General features: G+C 45.2%; 1 protein-coding gene across 2 annotated transcripts in view; it reads left to right on the forward strand.

Annotated features, from left to right (window-relative positions):
* cpamd8 (C3 and PZP like alpha-2-macroglobulin domain containing 8) overlaps positions 1-20,427 on the forward strand; it is an 81,662-nt gene that overhangs the window by 4,088 nt on the left and 57,147 nt on the right. The window contains exons 2-10 of one of the 2 annotated variants that reach the window (XM_062960001.1): positions 3,395-3,546; positions 5,298-5,320; positions 8,158-8,323; positions 8,421-8,473; positions 13,989-14,006; positions 15,925-15,979; positions 16,115-16,228; positions 17,088-17,172; positions 19,827-19,935. In XM_062960001.1, coding sequence (XP_062816071.1) covers positions 3,395-3,546; positions 5,298-5,320; positions 8,158-8,323; positions 8,421-8,473; positions 13,989-14,006; positions 15,925-15,979; positions 16,115-16,228; positions 17,088-17,172; positions 19,827-19,935 — 775 coding nt within the window. Of the gene's footprint in view, positions 1-3,394; positions 3,547-5,297; positions 5,321-5,387; positions 5,409-8,157; positions 8,324-8,420; positions 8,474-13,988; positions 14,007-15,924; positions 15,980-16,114; positions 16,229-17,087; positions 17,173-19,826; positions 19,936-20,427 lie in introns of those variants that run through there. The other variant, XM_062960002.1, reaches the window with a different exon arrangement.

Genomic DNA, 20,427 nt, shown 5'->3' on the forward strand with positions numbered 1-20,427 from the left:
TGATGGAAAGATACATTGATGGAAAGATAAATAGATTGATGGAAAGATAAATAGATTGATGGAAAGATAAATAGATTGATGGAAAGATAAATAGATTGATGGAAAGATAAATAGATTGATGGAAAGATAAATAGATTGATGGAAAGATAAATAGATTGATGGAAAGATAAATAGATTGATGGAAAGATAAATAGATTGATGGAAAGATAGAGAGGAAGATAGAAAGGAAGAAACAGATAGATAAAATGATAGAAAAATACAGTAGTCTCCCTTATCCAACCTTTGCACATCCAATGTTCTGTATTATCCAACGCAGTCTGCCTTTTTTTGTAGCCAATGTTTTTGTAGCCAATGTTTTTGTAGCCAATGTTTTCAATATATTGCGATGTTTTGGTGCTAAATTCGTAGATACAGTAATTGCTACATGATGTTACTGTGTATCGAACTGCTTTTCCTGTCAATTTGTTGTAAAACATGATGTTTTGGTGCTTCATTTGTAAAATCATAACCTAATTTGACGTTTATTAGGCTTTATTATCCAACATATTCGATTATCCAATGTTCTGATGTATTTTCGGATGATGCATGCAGATCCCAGTCGGGTGGCCTTTTGCAGTTGGCAGATCGTAATTTTGTCAATGTCTATTGTTTCCAAATGCCGGCTGAGATATTTTGGCACGGCACCCAATGTGCCCATCACCACCGGGACCACCTGCACTGGTTTCTGCCAGAGTCTTTGAAGTTCAATCTTGAGGTCCTGATAGCGGCTGAGTTTTTCCTGTTGTTTTTCGTCAATGCGACTGTCACCTGGGATGGCGACATCAATGATCCAAACCTTTTTCTTTTCCACAACTGTGATGTCTGGTGTGTTGTGTTCCAGAACTTTGTCAGTCTGGATTCGGAAGTCCCACAGTATCTTTGCGTGTTCATTTTCCAAGACTTTTGCAGGTTTGTGATCCCACCAGTTCTTTGCTGCTGGGAGGTGGGACTTGAGGCACAAGTTCCAATGGATCATTTGGGCCACAGAGTTGTGCCTCTGTTTGTAGTCTGTCTGTGCGATTTTCTTACAGCAGCTGAGGATATGATCAATGGTTTCGTTGGTTTCCTTGCAGAGTCTGCATTTTGGGTCATCAGCTGATTTTTCGATCTTGGCCTTAATTGCCTTTGTGCTGATGTCTTGCTCCTGGGCTGCAAGGATCAGGCCTTCTGTCTCCTTCTTCAGGGTCCCATTCGTGAGCCAGAGCCAGGTCTTCTCCTTGTCAGCTTTTCCTTCCATTTTGTCAAGGAACTTCCCATGCAATGTTTTGTTGTGCCAGCTGTCAGCTCTAGTTTGTAGTGCAGTTTTCTTGTAGTGATTCTGCTCTAGTTTGTAGTGCGGTTTTCTTGTAGTGATTCTGCTCTAGTTTGTAGTGCGGTTTTCTTGTAGTGGTTTTTTGTCTGCCGTGCTTTGAGGAGTTTCTGATGTTTGACTTCAATCAAAGCAGGTTCTTCACTTTGCTTTCCATATTCTGCCAGGGCATGTTCTTCTTCTTTGACGGCTTGTTTGACTTGTAAGAGTCCTCTGCCCCCTGATCTTCTAGGCAGATATAGCCGGTCAACATCACTGCGAGGGTGCAGTGAAGGATGAATGGTCATGAGTTTTCTTGTTTTTCTGTCCAAATTGTCCAGTTCCGCCTGTGTCCAGTTTATGATGCCTGCAGTATATCTTATGACAGGTATGGACCAGGTGTTTATGGCCTTGATGGTGTTGCCTCCATTGAGCTTGCTTTGGAGAATTTTTCTGACCCTTTGTGTGTATTCCTTGCTGACCACAGTCTTCACATGTTCATGCTTGATGTTGTCCAGCTGTAATATGCCCAGATATTTATAGGTCTCTGGCTGGTGACACTTTATTGTTTGGCCATTGGGCATATTTATGCCCTCACTTTCAATGATTTTTCCCTTCTTCGATGCCACTGTCGAACATTTGTCCAAACCAAACTCCATGCTGATATCAGTGCTGAAAATTCGGACAGTGTTGGTCAGAGACTGGATTTCAGTTTCCGTTTTCCCATACAGCTTCAGGTCATCCATGTACATCAGATGCGAAATTTTGTGAGAATTCTTAGATGTTATTTCAGTTTGCGTTTTCCCGTACAGCTTCAGGTCATCCATGTACATCAGATGTGAAATTTTGTGAGATTTCTTAGATGTTATTTCAGTTTCCGTTTTCCCATACAGCTTCAGGTCATCCATGTACATCAGGTGCGAAATTTTGTGAGATTTCTTAGATGTTATTTCAGTTTCCGTTTTCCCATACAGCTTCAGGTCATCCATGTACATCAGATGTGAAATTTTGTGAGATTTCTTAGATGTTATTTCAGTTTGCGTTTTCCCATACAGCTTCAGGTCATCCATGTACATCAGATGTGAAATTTTGTGAGATTTCTTAGATGTTATTTCAGTTTGCGTTTTCCCATACAGCTTCAGGTCATCCATGTACATCAGATGTGAAATTTTGTGAGATTTCTTAGATGTTATTTCAGTTTGCGTTTTCCCATACAGCTTCAGGTCATCCATGTACATCAGATGTGAAATTTTGTGAGATTTCTTAGATGTTATTTCAGTTTGCGTTTTCCCGTACAGCTTCAGGTCATCCATGTACATCAGATGCCAAATTTTGTGAGATTTCTTAGATGTTATTTCAGTTTCCGTTTTCCCATACAGCTTCAGGCCATCCATGTACATCAGATGTGAAATTTTGTGAGATTTCTTAGATGTTATTTCAGTTTCCGTTTTCCCATACAGCTTCAGGCCATCCATGTACATCAGATGCGAAATTTTGTGAGAATTCTTAGATGTTATTTCAGTTTCCGTTTTCCCATACAGCTTCAGGCCATCCATGTACATCAGATGTGAAATTTTGTGAGATTTCTTAGATGTTATTTCAGTTTGCGTTTTCCCATACAGCTTCAGGTCATCCATGTACATCAGATGCCAAATTTTGTGAGATTTCTTAGATGTTATTTCAGTTTCCGTTTTCCCATACAGCTTCAGGTCATCCATGTACATCAGATGTGAAATTTTGTGAGATTTCTTAGATGTTATTTCAGTTTCCGTTTTCCCGTACAGCTTCAGGTCATCCATGTACATCAGATGCCAAATTTTGTGAGATTTCTTAGATGTTTGATAGCCGAGATTTGTTTTTTGTGAGATTGTTGACAGAGGGATCATGGCAATAATGAAAAGCAGAGGGGACAATGAGTCTCCCTGGAAAATTCCTCTCCTGATGTTGACAAGTCCATAACTTTCATTTCCAACAAACATCATCATCATCATCATCATCATCATCATCAGGTTACTGCTGATACCATTCATACCGTTCATACCTCCTTCCTCTCGTCCTTCTCTCCAGGGGCTACTTGGTGGCCGTGCCCTCCGTCTTCCGCTCGGGCGTGGAAGAGTCTGTCAGCGTGACCATTTTCAACCCCGTCGCGGAGACTCCCGTCCAGATCCAGCTGGTCATCAAGGGGGAGGCGGTGGCGCGAGGCCACGGAACGGTTCTGGGTAGGTTTCTGGTGGATGGATGGATATGTAGATGATAGAGGAAGGCAGAGAAAGAAATGGACAGGTAAGTACCGTATGTACTTGAAGATAAGCTGAAATTTTCCGCCCCTTTTTTTGAGCTGAAAAAGCCTCTGGCGGCTTATAATGGAGTCAAGGCCGGACATGCATAATCAGGGCCAGCTAACACCTCCCAACAAAGGATTCCCCCTGGCAGGAAGAAGCCACACGGCCATCAAATGCTAATCAAGCTGATTAATTACAACATCCACACCTGCCCCCAACAGACAAGAGTTCTTTATCCCACCCTGGACCTTACACACACATGTAAACCCCACTTGCCTGGTATCCAACAGACCACACAACCTCTGAGGATGCCTGACACAGATGTGGGTGAAACATCAGGAGAGAATGCTTCTGGAACATGGCCATACAGCCCGGAAAATGTCAGAGTATTTGCAGTGCAGCAGTAGTTGGATGGAAGCAGTGGAGCGCAGAACGAAGAGACACTCAGAGACAGACAGAACTCAACTGAACTGAACTGATGCAATCGTTATGCACAAACACTTGTGTCTGGATACTCCCTAGTTCCAGCCACGCATCAAGGACATCATCGCTTCTTGGCAATTAACTCTTCCCACACTATGGTACATTCTGGATGATGCAATCAGTTGCAATACAGGCATGGCACAAATCCAAACACTAGTGTCTGGATACTCCCTAGTTCCAGCCACACATCAAGGTCATCCTAGCTTCTTGGCCATTAACTCTTTCCACACTATGGTACATTCTAGATGATGCAATCAGTTGCAATACAAGCATGGCACAAATCCAAACACTTGTGTCTGGATACTCCCTAGTTCCAGCCACACATCAAGGTCATCCTAGCTTCTTGGCCATTAACTCTTTCCACACTATGGTACATTCTGGATGATGCAATCAGTTGCAATACAAGCATGGCACAAATCCAAACACTTGTGTCTGGATACTCCCTAGTTCCAGCCACACATCAGGATCATCATAGCTTCTTGGCCATTAAATCTTTCCACACTATGGTACATTCTGGATGATGCAATCAGTTGCAATACAAGCATGGCACAAATCCAAACACTTGTGTCTGGATACTCCCTAGTTCCAGCCACACATCAGGATCATCATAGCTTCTTGGCCATTAACTCTTTCCACACTATGGTACATTCTGGATGATGCAATCAGTTGCAATACAAGCATGGCACAAATCCAAACACTTGTGTCTGGATACTCCCTAGTTCCAGCCACACATCAGGATCATCACAGCTTCTTGGCCATTAACTCTTTCCACACTATGGTACATTCTAGATGATGCAATCAGTTGCAATACAAGCATGGCACAAATCCAAACACTTGTGTCTGGATACTCCCTAGTTCCAGCCACACATCAGGATCATCACAGCTTCTTGGCCATTAACTCTTTCCACACTATGGTACGTTCTGGATGATGCAATCAGTTGCAATATAAGCATGGCACAAATTGCATTTAAACACTATCAATACACAAATCCCACATTAACAGAAAACACACAACCCTATTCAACCTATATGTTTGTTACCCAGCTTGAGTAGCACTGCAGCTTCAAAGCCTGGCTGCTTCTCATTATTTTATTTTCCATACCATCAGACTATGCCACAGCAACGGGTGGCCGGACATAGTTAGTTTATAACCCAAATGAGAAGTGATGCAGGCTGTGACTGCTCTTTTCTCCTCTTTCCCGCAGGTAAAGGAATCGTCAAGCTGAAGGTAAGCGGAGCCATCGCAACAGACTGTTTCGGGGTTGCAGAACGGGGGGAACAGAAGGCCATGGGGCAAGATGTGCAAGATGTGAATGGTTGGTGCTCCTTAGACACAATCTTGATTCTAGTGGGGTTTTTTCAATATTTTTTCATTTTCATGATTTTTTCCCCTTTCTGTTGAAATTCCCCCAGTAGTTGTGGGTTTCAGTAGCATCTCTGCCTGGTCTGACATACCCTGTTTTGCTGTAAATAAGACAATGATGGGCAACCTTTGGCGCTTGGTGTGTCAAAATTCACCAAAAAAAACCTAGAATGACTTGGGTGGTGTGTCACTTCGAGAAAAAAAAAACATAATTTCACAATTTATATATAGTTTAAATAACAAAAATATATAATTGTAATATATAACTGTTTTCAATAAATCAAAAACTATTTACTACCATTATTTCCATGTACAATAATCTATGGGACCTCTTGCAGCTTCCACGCTGATTTCTCTCTATTCTAGTTTCAATGTAGTCATGAATAACGAATAATATAATAGTAATAATATGATAATATACTACAATAATAATAGAATGATATAATGATAATGTAATGTGCATAATTCCCATGGAGTAAACAACAAAACCACTGGACCAAAACCACTGAACAACAATCTATGGGACCTCTTGCAGTTTCCACGCTGATTTCTCTCTATTCTAGTTTCAATGTAGTCATGAATAACAAATAATATACTCTATATATATATAAAAGAGTGATGGCATCACGGCGACCCACAAAACAACAAAACTACAGGCCCCCCAACCTCGAAATTTGATGACACAACCCATCATCCACGCCTCTAGGTTGATACAACAAAAAGAAAAGAAAAATAAAGTCCTAATTAGAGAGAGAGGAATAATTGCTTTTATCCAATTGCTGCCAGTTAGAAGGCTAAGCTCCTCCAACTTGGTCTCCTAGCAACCCAATAAAAAATAATAAAAAACACTAAAAATTATTTAAAACACTAAAAAATTAATACAATAAAATACCATAATAACTAAAAATAACTAAAAATTATACAAGAAAATAATAAAATATAATAAATAAAAAGATAACTTACAATAAAATTAATTAAAAAATACAAATAACGTCAAATAAAAATTACACAACAATTTTTAACCAATACCACCACCACTTTGCCGCAGCAACGCGTGGCCGGGCACAGCTAGTAATAATATAATGGTAATAAAATGATAATATACTACAATAATAATAGAATAATAATAGAATGATATAATATCTATATATATAAAAGGAGAATGGCATCGCTCCACCGGGCAAAACAACAAAACTAAAGGCCCCCCAACCTAGAAAATTGACAACACAACCCCTCATCCACGTCTCTACATTCTTACAAACAAACTAGACACCCCAACCTCCATGGGGCCAAAAAAACCCCAAAAACTGGAACGCTCCATCTGCACCTGCTCCCAGGCTTACAAGCAGCGAGTCTACTCACTGCAATTCCAATTGGCCACAGCAACGCGTGGCAGGGCACAGCTAGTATCTATATATATAAAAGGGTAATGGAATCACGGCACTGGACAAAACAACTAAACTAAATGCCCCACAACCTCAAAAGTTGACAGCACAACCTCTCATCCACGCCTCTACGTTCATACAACAAAATAAAAGAAAAATTAAATCCTAGCCACAGCAACACATGGCCGGGCACAGCTAGTATATATATATAAATGTAATGTGCATAATGGTGTAAACAACAAAACCACTGGACCAAATCACACCAAATTTGGCCACAGTCATCCAATAAATCTGCATGCAGCAGTGTGTCAGCAAAATGGCTAGGCGTGTCAGTGCTGACACGCGTGTCATAGGTTGAGCATCACTGACCTATAGTCTTCGTCTGGTGGTAGGGTCTGCTAGTATTGGGTAACATTAATACCATTGCACAAAATGTTTTCTGGCCTAGTAAAATTGGCTCATATTAATACATGCTACTTTCATTTGTTATTTAGTTCAAACGATTCAAGAATGTAATCAATGAAGAGTAACATCTTCCATAGATATTAGACATGTCCAGAAAATCGTCTTGAATCGTATATCGGAATTATTTCGGATTGTTCTCACTTTTTGATACGCGTTCCGAGACATTGTCTCACAGCGCAACCAGCAATGTAATTCGAACCAATGTTGGCCCATTCTCTAATTGTCTCTTAATGTTTCGTTAATTCCCCCCCCCCCCAAAAAAAATTTTTAAAATATATTTTTATATATTAACATGGCTGCCGCTCCCTGGCCAATCAGAAGCTTCCATGATGGACGCAAAGGTGGGGGCTAACATCCTCTGCGTCCACATGGAAGATTGCCATACAAGCCCGGTGTGTAGCGATTGCGCCATTTTAGAAACATTTAGAATCATTATGAATTTCCAGAAATATCCGAAATTTTTGGGTGAAAAAATCGGAAATACTTTCTATATCGAAGCGCCCGCGCCCCCTACTTTAGAAACGAGAATTGAAACATTTTTTTCATCGATTGGACATGCCTAATAGATATCGTGGAACCTATTGGGAACATACAGTGGCTTACAAGCTGTTCTCTTAATACATTAAACACAGTGTGAATAAACCTCAAATAATATATATTGAAAAGATGTTATGCCTATAACTATAGGCATAACTATAACAGAGCGTTCTGTTTCCAAACAATGACACTCTGCATTCAGGTTTTAATCTACTACGAGTATAAGTCATAAGACTTGGTATCTGCCCTGAGTCCACTTCAGGGTGAGAAGAGCGGAATAAAAATGCTCTAAAATAAAATAGAATATTTTCCTAGGTGCCGGCGGGGCTCCGGGGTCAAGCGCACTTGAAGGTCTGGGGCAACCGGCACTTGGCCGAGGAGGGCTACATCTTCTACAACCACACCACCATCACAGTGGACAGCAAAGGGGCCTCCGTCTTCATCCAGACAGACAAACCCATCTACCGGCCGAAGCAGAAAGGTGGGCACAGCGAGCGGGGGGGCGGTGAGGGCGGTGGGGGGCGGCCTTACTGCTCCTTGTTGACACTTTGCTGACACTTCTTCCTTTTCTATCCAAGTGCTGATCAACCTGTTTGCAGTCAGCCCAGACTTGAGGCCAGTCAACGAGAGGGTGAGGCTCTCCTTGGTGGTGGGACGGGTTCTCCTTGGCGGGACAGGCTCTCCTTGGTGGCGGGACAGGCTCTCCTTAGTGGGTAAAGCTCTTCTTGGTGGTGGGACGGGTTCTACTTGGCGGGACGGGTTCTCCTTGGTGGTGGGACGGGTTCTCCTTGGTGGTGGGACGGGTTCTCCTTGGTGGTGGGACGGGTTCTCCTTGGTGGTGGGACGGGTTCTCCTTGGCGGGACAGGCTCTCCTTGGTGGCGGGACAGGCTCTCCTTAGTGGGTAAAGCTCTTCTTGGTGGTGGGATGGGTTCTCCTTGGTGGTGGGACGGGTTCTCTTTGGCGGGACAGGCTCTCCTTGGTGGCGGGACAGGCTCTCCTTAGTGGGTAAAGCTCTTCTTGGTGGTGGGACGGGTTCTACTTGGCGGGACGGGTTCTCCTTGGTGGTGGGACGGGTTCTCCTTGGTGGTGGGATGGGCTCTTCTTGGAGGGGCGGGTTCTCCTTGGTGGTGGGATGGGTTCTCCTTGGTGGTGGGACGGGTTCTCCTTGGCGGGACAGGCTCTCCTTGGTGGCGGGACAGGCTCTCCTTAGTGGGTAAAGCTCTTCTTGGTGGTGGGACGGGTTCTACTTGGCGGGACGGGTTCTCCTTGGTGGTGGGACGGGTTCTCCTTGGTGGTGGGACGGGTTCTCCTTGGTGGTGGGACGGGTTCTCCTTGGTGGTGGGACGGGTTCTCCTTGGCGGGACAGGCTCTCCTTGGTGGCGGGACAGGCTCTCCTTAGTGGGTAAAGCTCTTCTTGGTGGTGGGATGGGTTCTCCTTGGTGGTGGGACGGGTTCTCTTTGGCGGGACAGGCTCTCCTTGGTGGCGGGACAGGCTCTCCTTAGTGGGTAAAGCTCTTCTTGGTGGTGGGACGGGTTCTACTTGGCGGGACGGGTTCTCCTTGGTGGTGGGACGGGTTCTCCTTGGTGGTGGGACGGGTTCTCCTTGGTGGTGGGACGGGTTCTCCTTGGCGGGACAGGCTCTCCTTGGTGGCGGGACAGGCTCTCCTTAGTGGGTAAAGCTCTTCTTGGTGGTGGGATGGGTTCTCCTTGGTGGTGGGACGGGTTCTCCTTGGCGGGACAGGCTCTCCTTGGTGGCGGGACAGGCTCTCCTTAGTGGGTAAAGCTCTTCTTGGTGGTGGGACGGGTTCTACTTGGCGGGACGGGTTCTCCTTGGTGGTGGGACGGGTTCTCCTTGGTGGTGGGACGGGTTCTCCTTGGTGGTGGGACGGGTTCTCCTTGGCGGGACAGGCTCTCCTTGGTGGCGGGACAGGCTCTCCTTAGTGGGTAAAGCTCTTCTTGGTGGTGGGATGGGTTCTCCTTGGTGGTGGGACGGGTTCTCCTTGGCGGGACAGGCTCTCCTTGGTGGCGGGACAGGCTCTCCTTAGTGGGTAAAGCTCTTCTTGGTGGTGGGATGGGTTCTCCTTGGTGGTGGGACGGGTTCTCTTTGGCGGGACAGGCTCTCCTTGGTGGCGGGACAGGCTCTCCTTAGTGGGTAAAGCTCTTCTTGGTGGTGGGACGGGTTCTACTTGGCGGGACGGGTTCTCCTTGGTGGTGGGACGGGTTCTCCTTGGTGGTGGGACGGGTTCTCCTTGGTGGTGGGACGGGTTCTCCTTGGCGGGACAGGCTCTCCTTGGTGGCGGGACAGGCTCTCCTTAGTGGGTAAAGCTCTTCTTGGTGGTGGGATGGGTTCTCCTTGGTGGTGGGACGGGTTCTCTTTGGCGGGACAGGCTCTCCTTGGTGGCGGGACAGGCTCTCCTTAGTGGGTAAAGCTCTTCTTGGTGGTGGGACGGGTTCTACTTGGCGGGACGGGTTCTCCTTGGTGGTGGGACGGGTTCTCCTTGGTGGTGGGACGGGTTCTCCTTGGTGGTGGGACGGGTTCTCCTTGGCGGGACAGGCTCTCCTTGGTGGCGGGACAGGCTCTCCTTAGTGGGTAAAGCTCTTCTTGGTGGTGGGATGGGTTCTCCTTGGTGGTGGGACGGGTTCTCCTTGGCGGGACAGGCTCTCCTTGGTGGCGGGACAGGCTCTCCTTAGTGGGTAAAGCTCTTCTTGGTGGTGGGATGGGTTCTCCTTGGTGGTGGGACGGGTTCTCTTTGGCGGGACAGGCTCTCCTTGGTGGCGGGACAGGCTCTCCTTAGTGGGTAAAGCTCTTCTTGGTGGTGGGACGGGTTCTACTTGGCGGGACGGGTTCTCCTTGGTGGTGGGACGGGTTCTCCTTGGTGGTGGGACGGGTTCTCCTTGGTGGTGGGACGGGTTCTCCTTGGCGGGACAGGCTCTCCTTGGTGGCGGGACAGGCTCTCCTTAGTGGGTAAAGCTCTTCTTGGTGGTGGGACGGGTTCTACTTGGCGGGACGGGTTCTCCTTGGTGGTGGGACGGGTTCTCCTTGGTGGTGGGATGGGCTCTTCTTGGAGGGGCGGGTTCTCCTTGGTGGTGGGATGGGTTCTCCTTGGTGGTGGGACGGGTTCTCCTTGGCGGGACAGGCTCTCCTTGGTGGCGGGACAGGCTCTTCTTAGTGGGACAAGCTCTTCTTGGTGGTGGGACGGGTTCTACTTGGCGGGACGGGTTCTCCTTGGTGGTGGGACGGGTTCTCCTTGGTGGTGGGATGGGCTCTTCTTGGAGGGGCGGGTTCTCCTTGGTGGTGGGATGGGTTCTCCTTGGTGGTGGGACGGGTTCTCCTTGGCGGGACAGGCTCTCCTTGGTGGCGGGACAGGCTCTTCTTAGTGGGACAAGCTCTTCTTGGTGGTGGGACGGGTTCTACTTGGCGGGACGGGTTCTGCTTGTTGGTGGGACGGGTTCTTCTTGGTGGTGGGATGGGTTCTCCTTGGTGGTGGAATGGGTTCTTCTTGGCGGGACAGGTTCTCCTTGGTGGTGGGACGGGTTCTCCTTGGTGGTGGGACGGGTTCTCCTTGGTGGTGGGATGGGGTCTTCTTGGAGGGGCGGGTTCTCCTTGGTGGTGGGACAGGCTCTTCTTGGCAGGACGGGTTCTCCTTGGTAGCGAAACGGGTTCTTTTTGGCGGGACGGGTTCTCCTTGGTGGTGGGATGGGGTCTTCTTGGAGGGGCGGGTTCTCCTTGGTGGTGGGATGGGTTCTCCTTGGCAGGACAGGCTCTCCTTGGTGGTGGAATGGGTTCTCCTTGGCGAGACGGGCTCTCCTTTGTGGCGGGACGGGCTCTTCTTGGAGGGACAGGTTCTCCTTGGCAGGACAAGCTCTTCTTGGTGGCGGGACAGGCTCTCCTTGGCGGGATGGGCTCTCATTGGTGGCGGGACGGGTTCTTCTTGGCAGGACAGGCTCTCCTTGGTGGTTGGTTAGGTTCTTAGCGAGACGGGCTCTCCTTGATGGCGGGACAGGGTCTTCTTGGTGGTGGGACGGGTTCTTCTTGGCAGTACGGGCTCTCCTTGGTGGTGGAATGGGTTCTTCTTGGCAGGACAGGCTCTCCTTGGTGGTGGGACGGGTTCTCCTTGACAGGACAAGCTCTTCTTGGTGGTGGGACGGGTTCTCCTTGGCAAGACGGGCTCTCCTTGGTGGCAGGATGGGCTCTTCTTGGAGGGACGGGTTCTCCTTGGCAGTACGGGCTCTCCTTGGTGGCAGGATGGGCTCTTCTTGGCAGGATGGGCTCTCCTTGGTGGTGGGACGGGCTCTTCTTGGAGGGATGGGTTCTCCTTGGCGGGACAGGCTCTCCTTGGTAGCGGGCGGGTTCTTCTTGGCAAGACAGGCTCTCCTTGGTGTTGGGACAGGCTCTTCTTGGTGGCGGGACGGGTTCTCCTTAGCGAGATGGGCTCTCCTTGGTGGCAGAATGGGCTCTTCTTGAAGGGACAGGCTCTCCTTGGTGGTGGGACGGGTTCTTCTTGGCAAGACGGGTTCTTCTTGGTGGTGGGACGGGTTCTTCTTGGCAAGACGGGCTCTCCTTGGTGGTGGGACGGGTTCTTCTTGGCAAGACGGGTTCTTCTTGGTGGTGGGACGGGTTCTTCTTGGCAAGACGGGCTCTCCTTGGTGGTGGGACGGGTTCTTCTTGGCAAGACGGGTTCTTCTTGGTGGTGGGACGGGTTCTTCTTGGCAAGACGGGCTCTCCTTGGTGGTGGGACGGGTTCTTCTTGGCAAGACGGGTTCTTCTTGGTGGTGGGACGGGTTCTTCTTGGCAAGACGGGCTCTCCTTGGTGGTGGGACGGGTTCTTCTTGGCAAGACGGGTTCTTCTTGGTGGTGGGACGGGTTCTTCTTGGCAAGACGGGCTCTCCTTGGTGGTGGGACGGGTTCTTCTTGGCAAGACGGGCTCTCCTTGGTGGTGGGACGGGTTCTTCTTGGCAAGACGGGTTCTTCTTGGTGGTGGGACGGGTTCTTCTTGGCAAGACGGGCTCTCCTTGGTGGTGGGACGGGTTCTTCTTGGCAAGACGGGTTCTTCTTGGTGGTGGGACGGGTTCTTCTTGGCAAGATGGGCTCTCCTTGGTGGTGGGACGGGTTCTTCTTGGCAAGACGGGTTCTTCTTGGTGGTGGGACGGGTTCTTCTTGGCAAGACGGGCTCTCCTTGGTGGTGGGACGGGTTCTTCTTGGCAAGACGGGCTCTCCTTGGTGGTGGGACGGGTTCTTCTTGGCAAGACGGGTTCTTCTTGGTGGTGGGACGGGTTCTTCTTGGCAAGACGGGCTCTCCTTGGTGGTGGGACGGGTTCTTCTTGGCAAGACGGGTTCTTCTTGGTGGTGGGACGGGTTCTTCTTGGCAAGACGGGCTCTCCTTGGTGGTGGGACGGGTTCTTCTTGGCAAGACGGGTTCTTCTTGGTGGTGGGACGGGTTCTTCTTGGCAAGACGGGCTCTCCTTGGTGGTGGGACGGGTTCTTCTTGGCAAGACGGGCTCTCCTTGGTGGTGGGACGGGCTCTTCTTGGCGGGATGGGTTCACCTTGACGGCGCACAGCTCCCTGTTACTTCCTTGAAAGAGGGCCTTGGTAGACGAGCAGTTCTCCGTTTTAGTAGCTGGATGTGCAGGTGGTGAATCTATTCCTAGTTTTAGTCTGAACTAGAGATGGCAAGGCCTAGAAAAAAACCTCAGAAAACTTGGGGGAAAAAACAAGTTTTTTTCCCCAAGTCATTTTTTCCAGATTTTTTTTAAAGAAACAAAAAGTCTCCCAAATCTTTCATTAAAGTCTTCATGTTGCATAGTTTGAATACCGTGTCACAGATATATTATTTATGATTTGAAAATAACACATTCTATACACTTTTCAACTTTTCCGGGGAAAAAATGGCTTTGGAAAAGAACAGGAAAAAACAAAAATAATCGGGGAAACCCCTGTTGTCCATTCCCCATTTTTTTGGGTTTTTTTTCCTAGGCCTTTCCATCTCTAGTCTGAACTTACAAGGGGACTGAAATAATAATAATAATAATAATAATAATAATAATAATAATAATAATAATAATAATAATAATAAATGTAAGCCTTTGACAACACGCTGTTCTTTCTCTCTTTCATCTGTTCTCTCTTTTTTTTTCTCCTTTCAGATCGAAGCCTACCTGGTGGTGAGTGTGACACAGGAATATGTATTTCCAATATGTAGTTTAATGTAGTAAAATGTATCTTTTATAGAACTACGTTTTAATATGTGTGTTTTAGAATTTTCACACTGCTTGTGTTTTTGACTGCTGTGAAATAAAAATTTAACAATCCTAATAATTATTATTATTTCTAGCTGCCACCGAGAGTAGTTGCTATTGTTGTTGTTGTTGTTTTATTTCTAGCAGCCACATAGACGGGTTGTTGTGGTTGTTGTTTCTAGCCGCCACCAAGAGTAGTAGTAGTTGTTGTTGTTGTTATTGTTGTTGTTTTATTACCAGCAGGCACAAAGAGGAACTGTTCTTGTTGTTGTTTATATTGTTCCTAGCTGCCACCGAGAGTAGTGCTGTTGTTGTTGTTGTTGTTGTTGTTATTTCTAGCTGCCACCGAGAGTAGTGTTGTTGTTGTTGTTGTTGCTGTTTTATTTCTAACAGGCGCAGAGAGGAGCTGTTGTAGTTGCTGTTGTTGTTTCTAGCTGCCACCAAGTGTAGTAGTAGTAGTAGTTGTTGGTGTTGATTTAATTCTAGCAGCCACATAAAGGAGTTGTTGTGGATGTTGTTATTTCTAGCCGCCACAGAGAGTAGTTGCTGTTGTTGCTGTTGTTGTTGTTGCTGTTGTTGCTGCTGCTGTTGTTGTTGTTGTTTGATTTCTAGCAGCCACAGAGAGGAGAGTAGTTGCTATTGTTGTTGTTGTTTTTTATTTCTAGCAGCCATACTGGAGCTGTTGTTGTTGCTGCTATTGTTATTTCTAGCCGCAGGAGATAATAGTTGCTATTGTTGTTGTTTTATTTCCAGCAGTTGCACAGAGGAGTTGTTGTTGTTGTTTTTGTTTTTAGCCACCACCAACAGTAGTTATTATTGTTGTTGTTGTTATTGTTATTTTATTTCTAGCTACCAGAGAGGAGTGGTTGTTGTTGTTGTTGTTGTTTTATTTCTAGCAGCCGCAGAGAGGAGCTGTTATTATTGTTATTGTTATTATTTTATTTCTAGCAGCCACAGAGAGCTGTTATTGTTGTTGTTATTATTATTATTATTATTATTATTATTATTATTATTATTATTTTATGACACAGCAAACAAGACAGATATGCTGGATTTCATATCACAAAATCACAAGTCGAACACTTCCCAAGTGTCTAGGACTGTGTGATGTATTTTCGGATGATGTGTGCAGATCCCAGTCGGGTGGCCTTTTGCAGTTGGCAGATCGTGATTTTGTCCATGTCTGTTGTTTCCAAATGCCGGCTGAGATCTTTTGGCACGGCACCCAGTGTGCCCATCACCACCAGGACCACCTGCACTGGTTTCTGCCAGAGTCTTTGAAGTTCAATCTTGAGGTCCTGAGAGCGGCTGAGTTTTTCCTGTTGTTTTTCGTCAATGCGACTGTCACCTGGGATGGCAACATCAATGATCCAAACCTTTTTCTTTTCCACAACTGTGATGTCTGGTGTGTTGTGTTCCAGAACTTTGTCAGTCTGGATTCGGAAGTCCCACAGTATCTTTGCCTGCTCATTTTCCAAGACTTTTGCAGGTTTGTGATCCCACCAGTTCTTTGCTGCTGGGAGGTGGGACTTGAGGCGTACTGGTTTTTTGTCTGCTGTGCTTTGAGGAGTTTCTGATTTTTGACTTCAATCAAAGCAGCTTCTTCACTTTGCTTTACATCTTCTGCCAGGACATGTTCTTCTTCTTTGACTGCTTGTTTTACTTGTAAGAGTCCTCTGCCCCCTGAACCTCTAGGCAGATATTATTATTATTATTATTATTATTATTATTATTATTATTATTATTATTATCATCATCATTTTTGTTATTATTATTATTTTATTTCTAACAGCCACAGAGAGTTGTTGTTGTTGTTATTTCTAGCATCTGCCTCTCTTTTCAGGATCCTCGAGGGTCTCGGATGATAGAGTGGAACAACCTCAAGCCCGTTTGTTGCGGTAGGTGTCGGGACGGTGCCAGCGGGATACCCCTCTCCCTGAATGCATGGGGAGAAAGAGTGGCTCGTTCCCTGGATCCCACGTTGTGTGCGGATGCTGAGTGCACTGTCTTGCTTCCCTCCCTCTCCCTGGCAGGCGTCCTGAACATGAGCTTCCCTTTGTCCGACCAGCCGGTGTTCGGGGAATGGCTGATCTTTGCCGAAATGCAAGGGCACAAGTACAACAAGTCATTTGAAGTCCAGAAATATGGTGAGTTTGCAGGATTGCGGTCGGCTAGGCACTCTTGTCAAAGGGACACGGCTGGTGGGACAACAAAGAGCCCGTTTTGGAGGTTGTTATGTTTTTATGGATTTTAACTGGATTTCAAAAACTGTTGGGAATCTATGAGACAAAAGGCAGAAGAGACAGAAAACGGAGGCCGACCATGTGGTCAAAGCCTAGGCCCCATCTTAATACCAATAGGGAGGAAGTTATCTCATACCTCAAAGAGATCACATTACTTCATCAATCAAATGGGGGAGGAGATAGTAGCAAACAGGGTGTGAGGAGTAGAGACAGAAATAATAATAATAGTAATAATAATACTTTATTTTTCTCTCCCGCCTCCATCTCCCCGAAGGGACTCAGGGCGACTAACATGGGGCCAAAAACAAAAACAAACTATGACAAGTTACAAACAGTATAAATAGCTAAAAACAGTATCAATTCAACGATTGAGTAAAATAAACAAATTAAAACACAGAATACAATGTACCACCATAATAACCAGATAAAAGAGAAAGTAATTGTCGTGTCATTGGTTGTTTGAATGCACACTGGAAAAGCCTAGGAAGGCATTCATAGGAATAGGAAAGGAGTCGCTCATTCTAATTACAGTTCAGCAAGCAGGTGGTTAGTCATTGCAGGCCTTAATATTTTGGGTCTCGTTAGCAACTTTTAATTACAGTTCAGCAAGCAGGCAGTTAGTCATTGCAGGCCTTAATATTCTGGAATGGTGTCTAGGAGTAAACTGCCTTGTTTTTGAAGGGAAAAAAATAGTAACTTTCCTGTTGTTTCCTGTTTCAAAACAGCCTGTTTCCACCTTTCTCCCCTCTTCTCTCCGCTTTAGTTTTACCCAAGTTTGAGCTCCGGATTGTCTCCCCTCCCTACATCCGGGACTTTGACGTCTGCGAGAAAGCAACGGTTACGGCCAGGTGAAAGGCGCTGGGAGGGCTCAGTTGTCGGGCCACCCTTGACAGACCTTGCATTGTGTGTACACTGAAACCTTTGTCTTTCCTTTCTCGTCCTTCCTTTCTCGTCCTTCCTTTCTCGTCCTTCCTTTCTCGTCCTTTGCTTTCCTTTCTCACCCTTACTTTCTCATCCCTTCCCTTCTTTTGCCTTCCTTACTTTCTCTTCCTTTCCTTTCTATTCCTTTCCTTTCTCTTCTCTTCCCTTTGTTTCCTTTCTTGTACTTCCTTTCTCATATCTTCCTTTATTCTCTCTTCCTTCCTTTCCTTTAGTTTCCTTCCTTTCTCTTCCCTTCCATTCTTTTCTTGTTCTTCTCTTCTCATCTTTTCCCTTTCTTTCTCCTCCTTCTTTTCGTTTCCTTTCCCTTTCCTTACTGGGAGCCATATTTTGTTCATTTTCATGGTTTGCACTGGAACATGGCCAGACAGCCTGGAAACCTCACAGAAACACAGTGATTCCAGCCATGACAAGCCTTTGACAAAATTAATATAATAATAATAATAATAATAATAATAATAATAATAATAATGTAATAATTATTAATTATTCAACCTGCTTTGGTTGAAGTCAAAAATCAGAAACTCCTCAAAGCACAGCAGACAAAAAAAACCAGTACAAGAAAACCGCACTACAAACTAGAGCTGACAGCTGGCACAACAAAACTCTGCATGGAAAGTTCCTTGACAAAATTGAAGGAAAAGCTGATAAGGAGAAGACCTGGCTCTGGCTCACGAATGGGACCCTGAAGAAGGAGACAGAAGGCCTGATCCTTGCAGCCCAGGAGCAAGACATCAGGACAAAGGCCATTAATAATAATAATAATAATAATAATAATAATAGAAGACCTGGCTCTGGCTCACGAATGGGACCCTGAAGAAGGAGACAGAAGGCCTGATCCTTGCAGCCCAGGAGCAAGACATCAGGACAAAGGCAATTAATAATAATAATAATAATAATAATAATAATAATAATAATAGAAGACCTGGCTCTGGCTCACAAATGGGACCCTGAAGAAGGAGACGGAAGGCCTGATCCTTGCAGCCCAGGAGCAAGACATCAGGACAAAGGCAATTAATAATAATAATAATAATAATAATAATAATAATAATAATAATAATAGAAGACCTGGCTCTGGCTCACGAATGGGGCCCTGAAGAAGGAGACAGAAGGCCTGATCCTTGCAGCCCAGGAGCAAGACATCAGGACAAAGGCCAGTAATAATAATAATAATAATAATAATAATAATAATAATAATAATAATAGAAGACCTGGCTCTGGCTCACGAATGGGACCCTGAAGAAGGAGACAGAAGGCCTGATCCTTGCAGCCCAGGAGCAAGACATCAGGACAAAGGCCATTCAGGCCAAGATCGAAAAATCAGCTGATGACCCAAAATGCAGACTGTGCAAGGAAACCGACGAAACCATGAATCATATCCTCAGCTGCTGTAAGAAAATCGCACAGACAGACTACAAACAGAGGCACAACTATGTGGACCAAAGGATCCATTGGAACTTATGCCTCAAGTCCCACCTCCCAGCAGCACAGAACTGGTGGGATCACAAACCTGCAAAAGTCTTGGAAAATGAGCACGCAAAGATACTGTGGGACTTCTGAATCCAGACTGACAAAGTTCTGGAACACAACACACCAGACATCACAGTTGTGGAAAAGAAAAAGGTTTGGATCCTTGATGTCGCCATCCCAGGTGACAATCACATTGACGAAAAACAACAGGAAAAACTCAGCCGCTCTCAGGACCTCAAGATTGAACTTCAAAGACTCTGGCAGAAACCAGTGCAGGTGGTCCCGGTGGTGATCGGCACATTGGGTGCCGTGCCAAAAGATCTCAGCCAGCATTTGGAAACAATAGACATTGACAAAATTACGATCTGCCAGCTGCAAAAGGCCACCCGACGGGGATCTGCAGCATCATCCGAAAATACATCACACAGTCCTAGACACTTGGGAAGTGTTCGACTTGTGATTTTGTGAAACGAAATCCAGTATATCTATCTTGTTTGCTGTGTCCTAATAATAATAATAATAATAATAATAATAATAATAATAATACATCACACAGTCCTAGACACTTGGGAAGTGTTCGACTTGTGATTTTGTGATACAAAACCCAGCATGTCTCTCTTGTTTGCTGTGTCATAATAATAATAATAATAATAATAATAATAATAATAATAATAATAATAATAATACATCACACAGTCCTAGACACTTGGGAAGTGTTCGACTTGTGATTTTGTGATACAAAACCCAGCATGTCTCTCTTGTTTGCTGTGTCATAATAATAATAATAATAATAATAATAATAATAATAATAATAATACATCACACAGTCCTAGACACTTGGGAAGTGTTCGACTTGGGAGTTTGTGATACGAAATCCAGCATATCTATCTTGTTTGCTGTGTCATAATAAAATAATAATAATAATAATAATGGTATTTTGTACCTCCCTCTCCTTGTGGCTTGAGGTGGCTCACAGCAGTCAAAACAAACATTGTGAAAATTCTATAAACACACATGTTGAAATGTAGTTCTATAAAAGATACATATGAAAACGCATTTCTCTAAAAGACATATATGGTTCTTCTGTCATCAGGTACACGTTTGGGAAACCCGTGGTGGGGCGGCTGACCGTCAACATGACTGTGAACGGCGTGGGATATTATCGGCACGAGACAGGGCACCCCGTCCTCAAAACGGCTGAAGTGAGTAGCACCCTAACATTTTCAAACCAGGAACAGATTTTTGTTATTGTTTGAAAAATCTATATATATAAAAGAGTGATGGCATCACGGCTATTCACAAAACAACAAAAGTACAGGCCCCCCAACCTCGAAATTTGACAACACAACCCATCATCCATGCCTCTAGGTTGATACAACAAAAAGAAAAGAAAAATAAAGTCCTAATTAGAGGGAGAGGAATAATTGCTTTTATCCAATTGCTGCCAGTTAGAAGGCTAAGCTCCTCCAACTTGGTCTCCTAGCAACCCAATAAAATAATAAAAAACACTAAAAAATAATTAAAAACACTAAAAGATTAATACAATAAAATACTATAATAACAGAAAATAACTAAAAATAATACAAGAAAATAATAAAATATAATAAATAAAAAGATAACTTACAATAAAATTAATAAAAAAATACAAATAAAAATTACACAATAATTTTTAACCAATACCACCACCACTTTGC

This window comes from Anolis carolinensis, unplaced genomic scaffold (genome assembly GCF_035594765.1).
Source record: "Anolis carolinensis isolate JA03-04 unplaced genomic scaffold, rAnoCar3.1.pri scaffold_7, whole genome shotgun sequence".
In the NCBI taxonomy this organism is placed as follows: domain Eukaryota; kingdom Metazoa; phylum Chordata; class Lepidosauria; order Squamata; family Dactyloidae; genus Anolis; species Anolis carolinensis.